Genomic DNA, 11,086 nt, shown 5'->3' on the forward strand with positions numbered 1-11,086 from the left:
TTAATAGGTAACAAATTGGATGATTAAAAATATGTGGATTACAGGGAGTAGCAGAAAAGCAAAGGAATCAGGAAAAAGGCGGAAGGGAAGTCATTTGGTATATGTATACATGCTGCATTTGGTACGAAGTTTTAAGTGGGACAGGGGGATGGGAGGGAAGGGGAGGGGGTTAAATATGCTCTCTCTTCCTGTTTTGGAAAATACAAATACAAAATAAAAAACAAGATAGGAAAAGGTAGTAGGGGAACACCTAGCTACTTTTAAGGAATTCAAATCTCCAGGGCCTGATGAGCTTCACCCAATGGTACTAAAGGAGCCTGCAGGTGTAATTTCAGAGCCTGTGTCTATTATCTCTGAGAATTCTTGGAGAACAGGTGAGGTCCCTACAGACGGGAGGCGGCAAATGTTGTCCTCATCTTCAAAAAGGGGAGAAAAGGAAGACCCAGGTTACTACCAATAGGTGAGCTTGACATGGATACCAGGTAAGGTCCTAGAACAGATAATTCCACAGTTGGTCTGTCAGCATGTAGAAAAGGCTATACTATACTGGGACGCGGGTGGCGCTGTGGGTTAAACCACAGAGCCTAGGACTTGCCGATCAGAAAGTTGGTGGTTCAAATCCCCGCGACAGGGGGAGCTCCTGTTGCTCGGTCCCTGCTCCTGCCAACCTAGCAGTTCGAAAGCCCGTCAAAGTGCAAGTAGATAAATAGGTACCACTCCAGCGGGAAGGTAAACGGCGTTTCCGTGCGCTGCTCTGGTTCGCCAGAAGCGGCTTAGTCATGCTGGCCACATGACCCGGAAGCTGTACGCCGGCTCCCTTGGCCAGTAAAGCGAGATGAGCGCCACAACCCCAGAGCCGGCCACAACTGGACCTAATGGTCACGGGTCCCTTTACCTTATAATATACTGAGATGCTTAAATGTTTCTTGAATCTTCCTGTCGACTTGCCACCTTTTCCTGCCTCTCCAGGGTGGCCTGCCCCACCCCCAGAGAACCCCTGTGCTGGAGGGGGTCCCATCTAACTCTGCAATTCTATGGTCCCCGAGGGACCCTTCCCAGTTAAGAGCCAGGCCCAGGCCTCAGCAGACGCCCAGTTTTGTGACAAGAATTCGTCACCTGAGACCCTTTATCTCACCAGGCAGACCTGCCCAACATCTGCGCAGGGCAGATCTTTGCCTCCCGGGCGCTGGATGCCTCCCTCAGATAAGGCTGGAGGCGCTTCGCTCGGCAGCCTGTGCACGACTCTCCCGGCTCAGCAAAATGTCCGGCAACCGATCTTGGTAAGTGCTGAAAGGCTCCCTGGGGCTTGGAAGGAGCTTCCTCCCTGACCTTCTCCAGCCCATCTCTCTGCCCACCAGGCTGCTGCTCTGCTCTGGGCTCCTGCTGCCTTGAAGGGGGGGCTCAAAGCTTCAGAACAGGGGTAGGCAACCTAAGGCCCACGGAGGTCGTTTAACCGGCCCACGAGCCGCCTGCTCGGCGAGTTCCCCCATGCTGCACTAAATCAACACAGCACGGCACGGGGACTTGCTTGTACGGCGCCGGAAAAAGTGTCTGCGCAGACACAGACACTGCTGGAAATCGTGGTCATGTGCGCTCACTCACGCGCACAATCCACCCCACAGAGGGATCTCCGCTGGAGGGAATCGGCCCAGGGGAGGTAAACCTTGCCGACCCCTGGTTCAGAGAGACCGGCTCACCCGCAAGCGTGCCAAAGCTCACCTGCATCCACTCGGCCGCCTCCAGCGGTGGAATTGGCACTGTAATCCCTGTTCGGCATTTGCAAGATCTGATCTATTGGGCTGTGGAACTCCCTGCCTCTTGAGATCAAGCGGGTGCCTTTGCTGCCCTCTTTGGGGCACCTGCTAAAAAGCCTCCTTGTCTAGGCAAGCCTGCCCAGCTGTTTAGAAATGCTGCTGGTAGGAATGTGAATCCATTTTAGCATTTTAACTTTCTGTATGTCTGCCTGATTTTCTTATTTTATCTTTCTGTAACTGCTTTGAGGTTGCTGTCTTTTAAGAAAACAAAAACCCTGCATAAATTTTGTGAACTAAATAACGGATCTCCACCTGTCACACGTGTGTGTGTTTTGTGTCTTTGTGTGAAGCTAGAGCAGCTGCTTTGCATTCAGAACGTGCAAGTTTCCGTCCCCTGGCTGCAATTTGGGAGAGCTGCTGCCAGTCAGTGCAGGCAGTATGGAGTAGGTTAGAGGGACGGCAGCTGCCTCTGCTCTTTGGGGAGGGAGGACCCAGCTGGAGGGGAGGATCAGGATTCTTCTGAGTATTTTAAAGCGAGGGTTGTTTCTAGTGGTCGGGAGGGAAAATATAAGAGAGCCGGGAGTCAGAGGCGGCAGCCTCCCTCCCCTGCTTAACCACCACTCTTCCTCTTTGCCAGAAGTCCTGGCTTTGGGGTCGGAAGGCTGTTTGTGGGGGGAATGGAGGCTCAGGAGTCTGGCTGGGAGAGGCTTTGGCCCGGAGGCAGGGGGCCGGGTCTGCTGCTTGTTTGGACTCTCCAGTGTTAACGGAGAAATCTGAGGGCTCCCTTGGATGATAAAACAACAAGGAGACCAGCCAGGAAACTATCTCATAAGGAGACCGTCCCTTTGTCCTTTCTTGGCTGGAGCCAAGAGAGCATCTTTGGCTAAGCAGATGTTGCTTCTTCAATGTCAAAGAGAGAGATGGCTGCCTTGCCCTGTGCTTATGTCGTTACCTGCACAGGTGAGGCTACACCCACCTCTAGTCACATGGAGAGGAAGTCTGTCCCAGCCCAGAAGGAAACAGGAGGTTTACCTGCTGGCTGGACAAACATTCCTCCCCATGTGTAAACATGTTCACTCTAGGAATGTTGTACTTGACTGCTCCCACAAAAGAGCAGATTGTGAAGGAGGTGGGGTGTGTGCATGATGCAGCAGACCCCGGGAATCCGGACGCTCCAGCTGCAGAGAGGCTTGCCAGATGTGCGCTCTCTTGGTGAAAAGGCTAATGGACATCTCTTGCTTTCTTCCAGGATGGTGCCCACAGTGGCCATTGTCCTCCTCCTCTGCCTGGCCCTTGGAACTGGCCAGAGCCCGCCCGCCTGCACAGGGGCCTATGACTGCCCCAAGGCCCACCAGGAAGTCTACACCAAACTAAGGGACGTGACGGAGATCCCAAAGACCGCCAGCACCATCATCACCGAAATGATCTTTGTGCAAACCAGCCTGACACAGATCAAGAGCGGAGCCTTCCGGAACATGCCTGGCCTGCAGAAAGTCCTGTTCATTGGCAACAAGATCAAAACAGTAGAGGTGGGGGCCTTTGATAACTTGGAGAAGCTGGATGAGCTGGAAATCACGCAGGCTGAGCTGGATACCCTCCCTGTGGGCACCTTCCGCTCTCTTCCTCGCTTGCAGAAGCTGAATCTGCGGGACTCTCAGATCAAGGGCCTCCAGAAAGGACTCTTTGAGGATCTCGGGGACCTGGAGGAGATCTACCTGCATATGAACGAGATCCCTTCTCTCCCTGAAGGCGTCTTTGATGGGCTCTCCAACCTGACCTTCTTGCACCTGGCCAGGAACAAGATCGCTGCCATCCCAGAGGACGTCTTCAAGGAACTTTCTCGGCTGAAGGTCCTCCGGCTGTACGAGAACGAGATCGGAGACCTCCCGGAGGGGAGCCTGGACAGCCAGCAGGACCTGACGGAGCTCGGACTCCAGAAGAACAAGATCCGCACGCTGCCTCCCAGGGTGCTGAGGAACAAGCCCAACCTGGAGAAGCTGTTCCTGGAGCACAACCTCTTGGAGACCCTCCCGGATGTGGGATGTAAACACAGGAGCAGTCAATGACAACATTCCTAGAGTGTACATGTTAGAACATGGGGAGGGATGTCTGTCTAGCAAGCAGGTAAACTTCCTGGGGACGGACTTCCTCCACATGTGACCAGAGGTGGGTGTGGCCTCACCTGTGCAGGTAAATGATAAAAGCACAGGGCAGGCAGCCATCTCTCTCTCTTGCCTCTTGCCTCTCTCTCTTGCCTCTCGCTGCCATCTTCCTTCCATGAGGAACATCTAAGGATGCTCTCTTGGCTCCCAGCCAAGAGAGGAGATAAGGACTATCTTGCTACAAGATAGATTCTAAATGTATTTTACCTTTTTAAGTCTGTGTGCCTTCTGGGATCATATTGTGAACAGAACGTGAGTAAACTCTTTTATACTTTTATAAAGACTGTGTAGTGTCTTGTATTTTAAGAGGGATCAAAGGGGAAATTACCAGAGTAATTATTATAGAGGTTCTAGCGAACCTGTGCACACGTTACCGTTGCAAACTAAAAGGGAATGTTTATAAACTCTGCTGATATTTTGGGAACTTGTTAGCACAAGTTGGATAAGGATATAATTAGTCAATATATCCTCTCCTGCACCCCAGAACATTCCCACAAAGGGTTAGTGGCCCCAGTATTGCATATTTCTGCGTATTTTTGAAGGATTGCTTTGGATTGTGATTTTGAGTTGAGTAGTATTTTTCTGAGTTAACTTCCTGGTAAGCACATGGTCCTTTGTTCCATTGTGCAGTGGGGATTAAGCAACCCCCCCCCTTCCCTCAGAGTTCACAGTGACCCAAGGCAGTGAAGAATTATTTTGAGATTTTTGAGATTTTGATTTTAAAATTTTGAGAAATTTTGAAATTTTGAAGAATTTTCAAATTTTTGGATTTTAAGATGGCTAGAGCAGCTTTTGATACTGATGCAAAGCTAGGAATGCCTGTGCTGAATGAACACAATTTCATACACTGGAAGCAGCGCTTGATAGCATGTTTAGATTATAAGCACATTTTGGAAGCTTTAAAGCCTCAGCCTACAGGATCGTCTGAGGAGGATTTAGCCAAGATAAGTGCTTGGAAACGCATGAACAGCGAAGCTAGACACATAATTTTGAGTGGACTTCGCGATGAGCAGCTATCATTAATAAATAGTACAGACGATGCATCTCAAATCTTAAGAGATATTGAGCGCGTGTATGGAGAATCTAGCATAAACTGCTTCAGAAACTTGGTGTGTAAATTAACCAGATTGAGGATGAATTCAAAAGAGGAATTCACAGAGCACATCAACAAGTTTACTGAGATTATTCAAAGAATTGATTTGACTCCCAAAGCTTTTGATGAAGATACAAAGATAGCATTTTTGTTATCATCACTTGGACCACGCTTTAGCGCATTTGTAAGTTTGATGGATCATAGACAAGGTCTGACTTTTAAAGACTTGATTGGTTATTTAAAAGAAGAATGCAGAGATAGAGCTGAATCTCCAGTGAGAAATGCTAGAAGCAAAGACAGTAGTTATGCATCTAGGCAATTTACAAAGTCGAAAGAGATGCCTAAGAAAGTGATTTGTTTCAATTGTAACAAAGAAGGACACATTGCAAAGAATTGCAGGGCTCCTAAAGCAAAGAAACCCCACCCCTTTCAGCCAAAAGGAGAAAAGAAGGGGAAATGTGAATGCACATGGCTACTGCAAGAAAGGAATTTAACAGTCCAGAATCGTGAGAATAGACGTAATAAATGGATTTTAGATTCAGGTGCCAGTTCACATTTTTCATATAAAAAGGACTATTTTAATGAGATAAATGATGAAGAAGGATCTGAAATTGAGATTGCAGATGGCAACATTGTTAAAGCAAAAGGTGCAGGTTCCATGAGTCTGAAATGCAATATAAACAATGAATGCATTGAGAACACAATCTCTAGAGTTTTGTATGTTCCAGAGCTGAGCTGCAATTTAATTAGCGTGTCCACTTTGGACAAGAAAGGTTTCCAGATCACATTTGGAAATGGAGAATGTAAAGTGACTAGAAATGGCAAAGTGTTTGCTCAAGCAAAGCTAATCAATGGTGTATATGAGCTTGATCTTTCAGAGAATCAGTCTGCAAAAGTGGCACATTCCAGCCAGAAGGATGAAGCAGATCTGGACCTATGGCACAGAAGGCTTGGACATAGAGACACCAACATCATTCTGGATCTACAGAAAAGAGATCTTGTAAGAGGTTTGCAGGTAAAGCAGAGCAACAAAGCTCCAGCAAAGTGCATAAGCTGTATTACTGAGAAGGCTGTAAAACCTTCATTTCCACGTTGTGCAGAACAAAGAAGCAACAAAGTGCTTGACATAGTGCACACTGACATATGTGGACCCATGAATGTTCCCTCACTGGGAAAGAATAGATATATTTTAATATTTCTGGATGACTTTTCAAGATTTTGTGTTGTATATTTCCTCAAAGAGAAGAGTGAGACAGTGGACAAGCTCCAGGAATACATTGCCATGGTCAAGAATAAATTCCAAAGAGCTCCAGCTGTGCTAATGAGTGACAATGGAGGTGAGTACTGCTCAAATGAAACGCAGGCTCTCCTGGCCAAGGAAGGGATTGCACACGTAACCACAATTCCTTACACACCACAGCAGAATGCCATAGCTGAGAGAAAGTTTAGGTCCATTATGGACATGACAAGGTGCATGCTAAAGGATGCATGTTTGCCACAGAAGCTGTGGGCCGAAGGAGTGTACACGTCGGTCTATTTGCAGAATAGACTGCCAACTAAAGGTGCAGAGCGCACACCATTTGAACTTTGGCATGGGAAAGCTCCCAATCTTTCGCACATACGTGTGTTTGGAAGTCCGTGTTATTTCCACGTGCCCAAAGAACACAGACACAAGCTTGACTCCAGGGCAAAAGCAGGTATCCTTGTGGGATATGCCTCTGGAGGCAAAGGATACAGAATTATGGACTTACAAACTGGTAAGACAAATGCATACCATGCGGTTTATTTTGATGAATATGGAAAAGTAGACACTAAGAACACTGTTGTGGATTCTTCAGATGAGTCAGAAAGGACTCAAGAGTTTGTATATTTCCCTTTTGAGACCCCACAAAGTAATAATCTGCCTTCGAGTGTTACAGCGCCCCCTACAGGCAACACACTAGAAGACGCAGAGGACCAGAACCCTGGCGGCACCAGAGACGAAGATGAGGACTCAGATGGGGACATGCCTGCGTTGGAGGGGGATGAGGAAGCTGATGCGGTTGCAGAACCAGAGGTCAGACGCTCGTCCAGAACCAACAAAGGTGTCCCACCATTACGGTTGTCCTACTTTGCAGGGTCGGCGTTTCCACAGGAACCTTCCACTTGGGAAGAGATACAGGAGATGCCAGCTGCAGAAGCCAGTCTCTGGAGGAAGGCCGCGCAGGAGGAGATGGATGCACTGCATCAGAACAAGACCTGGACACTCACTGAGCTGCCTCCCGGTAAGAAGGCCATTGGCAGTAAATGGGTTTTCAAGGTTAAGAAGGGGTCAGAAGGAGAAGTGCAGCGCTACAAAGCTAGACTTGTAGCACAGGGATTTTCACAGCGTTTTGGAGAAGACTATGATGAAGTTTTTGCACCAACTGTGAGGTACAGCAGTGTAAGAATGCTTCTGAGCATTGCAGCCTCCAAGAAAATGAGAGTGAAACACATAGACATTGCTACCGCTTTTCTACATGGGCAGATTTCTGAAGAAATTTACATGAAACAGCCCAAGGGTTTTGTGAAACCACATGAGGCACATTTAGTGTGCAAACTCCAGAAAGGACTTTATGGACTTAAACAGGCTGCCAGAGCCTGGAACCAGAAGTTGCATAAAATGCTGACGCAACTTGGGTACAAGCAAGGCGACGCTGACAAGTGCTTGTACAGTAAGTCAAATAATGGACAATTCTCATATATCCTAGCATTTGTTGATGACCTGATTATTGCCACAGCAAGTGAGAAAGACTATACACAGATAGTAAAACACCTTAGCAAAGAGGTGGAGGTCAAGGAGCTAGGAGATGTCCAGTACTACCTCGGGATCCAGGTGGAAAGAGAAGAGGACGGTTCATTTCTTCTCAGCCAAAGACAGAAGATCCACGAGCTAATTGAGCACATGCAGATGCAAGACGCACATCCAGTTGCTACACCGATGGCTACTGACTTCCTGAAGAATCAGCAGGATTCGAAGCAGTTGCCAGACAACAATGACTACAGGTCGGCGATTGGTAAACTTTTGTATTTAGTTACCACATGTAGACCTGACTTAGCTAATGCTGTGGGGATTCTTAGCAGAAAAGTGAATTCTCCCACTGAGCATGATTGGGCAGGTGTAAAGAGGGTGGTGCGATATTTGAAGGGTACCATGAATTGTAAATTAAGGTTACCAGCCGTCAGAGACCCTAAGTTGGTTGGGTATACTGATGCGGATTGGGCTGGGGATAATGCTGATTATAAATCAACAAGTGGTCATGTTTTCATGTTTGGTGATGGACCTGTTGCATGGGGCAGTTATAAACAGAGCTGTGTAGCATTATCTTCCACAGAATCAGAATACGTTGCAGCAACAGAAGCCTGCAGAGAGATCGCCTGGCTTGATCAACTCATAAAGGACTTTGGGTTGGTGAGAAAAGGGCCTGTCAGCTTGCTGGAGGACAATCAAAGTTGCCTGAAGCTGACACAGAGTGAGAAGTTCCTGGCCAGAACAAAACACATTGGGGTTAAATACCACTACATACGCCCAGATGATCCAGGATGGACTTGTGGAACTATCCTACTGCAGCACCCAAGAGATGACTGCTGACATCCTGACGAAACCCCTACCAAGAGAGAGTTTCCAGAATCTACGTGTCAAGCTGGGACTCTGGGTGGTTGAATAAAGTTGTTTATGTTTTGTGTATGTTGTATTGCCTGAGAAGGGGTATGTGGGATGTAAACACAGGAGCAGTCAATGACAACATTCCTAGAGTGTACATGTTAGAACATGGGGAGGGATGTCTGTCTAGCAAGCAGGTAAACTTCCTGGGGACGGACTTCCTCCACATGTGACCAGAGGTGGGTGTGGCCTCACCTGTGCAGGTAAATGATAAAAGCACAGGGCAGGCAGCCATCTCTCTCTCTTGCCTCTTGCCTCTCTCTCTTGCCTCTCGCTGCCATCTTCCTTCCATGAGGAACATCTAAGGATGCTCTCTTGGCTCCCAGCCAAGAGAGGAGATAAGGACTATCTTGCTACAAGATAGATTCTAAATGTATTTTACCTTTTTAAGTCTGTGTGCCTTCTGGGATCATATTGTGAACAGAACGTGAGTAAACTCTTTTATACTTTTATAAAGACTGTGTAGTGTCTTGTATTTTAAGAGGGATCAAAGGGGAAATTACCAGAGTAATTATTATAGAGGTTCTAGCGAACCTGTGCACACGTTACCGTTGCAAACTAAAAGGGAATGTTTATAAACTCTGCTGATATTTTGGGAACTTGTTAGCACAAGTTGGATAAGGATATAATTAGTCAATATATCCTCTCCTGCACCCCAGAACATTCCCACACCGGATGAGGCCTTCTTCGGACTGAGGAAGCTGAAGCAGCTGACCCTGGCTTCCAACCGGCTGAAAGGTCTTCCCGGCCGGCTCTTTGGGCAGATGCCTTTGCTCACCCAGCTGGACTTGAGCAAGAACGCTTTGCAGGCTCTTCCAGCAGGGTTTTTTGCCAACCTCACGGGGCTCTCAAAGCTCACCTTGTCCCACAACCAGCTGGCAGGCCTCCCTCTCGGTGTTTTAACAGGCCTCAGCAAACTCTCTGAGCTCAACGTGGAGGCAAACAAGCTCTCGTCTCTGGAGGGTCTCCTGCCACCTTCCCTCCCGGGGCTGAAGACCCTGAGGCTCCGCCAGAACCAGCTGGAGACCATCCCTCCGGGCCTCTTTGACAGCTTCACGAAGCTCACCTCCGTGTATCTTGGGGAGAATCCGTGGAGGTGTGACTGCCTCCTTCTCTACCTCCACCGATGGATGAGCAGCAATCCCAAAAAAGTGAAGGACGCCACAAAGGTCATATGCGGAAGCCCCAAGGATCTGCAGGGCAAAGCAGTCAGTTCCTTGGCAGAAGATCAGCTGGTTTGCCCAACGACTGTGCCCATTTCAAGCACCGCTCTGCCCACAACCACTTTCCCTCCTCCTGCCACAACAAGGATGAGCACGACACTCCCCCCATCTCCTAAAAAAGCCACTGTTGCTGCAACCACCTCCGTTTCTGAGCCTGCCACCACCACAAATGCAGCCACAACCCTCCAAACCACAGAGGCTCTGACCTCAACTCCTCAAATCACCACCTCTGAGAGTCTCACTGAAACCTCACAGACCATGACCACCAGCGATCCGGCAGGTGCCATCCACCTGGCGTGCGACCGTGACGCTTGCCTGAGTCTCCCGCCAGGAGAGAGCCTGCAGGAGACAGGGCAGCGTTTCAGCAAGGACTGGATCCTGGACTCGGGCTGCGGCGCCGTGAGGGTCCGGGTGGCTGTGAGCATCGAGCCCCTGCCCGGAGGGGAGGCGGTGGCAGACCCCTCGGAAGCCCCCTGAGGCCGGCATCCCCTGCCCTGCCAGTGTGGCCCGGAGAGCTTGGGGGGCCCTCCGGAGAGAGGGGGCTCCAGCCCCACCTGAGCCGTGCTGCATCCTCACTGCAGGGCTGTGTCAGGACGTGCTTGGTATCATCACAGACGCTAACAGAAACAGAAGCCTTTGTGACCCAAATCAGGCTTTGTCTGTGTAGTTTGATCTGCGGGTCTCCCCAGGATCCCAAAGGTCACCCAGTGGGGATTCTGAAAGCATGGATCCACTGCCTCCCAGGGCAGGGTGGGGGTCTACGTCTTGTAGGATTTGCTGCCTGAAGCAGCAATTATATATTTTGTCACTCATTTCATATAATAAACCAAGCTTTCTTTATTCCCTTTGTGTGGGAACTTCTTGTGGGCATGGGGTAAGGGTAAGCACACATTCATAACTGGGCATAGGTTATAACTCTAGCAAAATATAGTAGTAGTAGTAGTAGTAATAATAATAATAATAATAATAATAATAATAATAATAATAATAAATTATGAAAATGGCCCACAGATAGTATTTAACACCTACCAGATTCGCGAAAATGTCTAAAAAAAGACAGGGGGTGGGAGGGAAGGGGGTTAAATATGCTCTCTCTTCCTGTTTGGAAAATATAAATACAAAATAAAAAACAAGATAGGAAAAGGTAGTAGGGGAACACCTAGCTACTTTTA

At 48.4% G+C, this 11,086-nt stretch overlaps 1 protein-coding gene across 1 annotated transcript; it reads left to right on the top strand.

The window, feature by feature from the left end:
• The first annotated feature begins 1,176 nt into the window (after positions 1-1,176).
• Positions 1,177-10,761, top strand: LOC309369963 (uncharacterized protein). The gene is made up of 3 exons (XM_081911457.1): positions 1,177-1,280; positions 3,004-3,790; positions 9,369-10,761. The coding sequence occupies exons 1-3, from the start codon at positions 1,261-1,263 to the stop codon at positions 10,389-10,391; spliced, it is 1,830 nt and encodes a 609-aa protein (XP_081767583.1). The 5' UTR covers positions 1,177-1,260; the 3' UTR covers positions 10,392-10,761.
• The last annotated feature ends 325 nt before the right edge of the window (positions 10,762-11,086 follow it).

Source organism: Podarcis melisellensis (assembly GCF_964234715.1).
Source record: "Podarcis melisellensis genome assembly, chromosome: 5".
NCBI lineage: Eukaryota > Metazoa > Chordata > Lepidosauria > Squamata > Lacertidae > Podarcis > Podarcis melisellensis.

Bases quoted from the DNA above. Each gene is read 5' to 3' on its own strand.
- LOC309369963 (XM_081911457.1), top strand. From the start codon at position 1,261: ATGTCCGGCAACCGATCTTG. The intron at 1,281-3,003 runs GTAAGTGCTGAA...GCTTTCTTCCAG, and splicing joins ATGTCCGGCAACCGATCTTG to GATGGTGCCCACAGTGGCCA. The intron at 3,791-9,368 runs GTGGGATGTAAA...CCCACACCGGAT, and splicing joins TCTTGGAGACCCTCCCGGAT to GAGGCCTTCTTCGGACTGAG.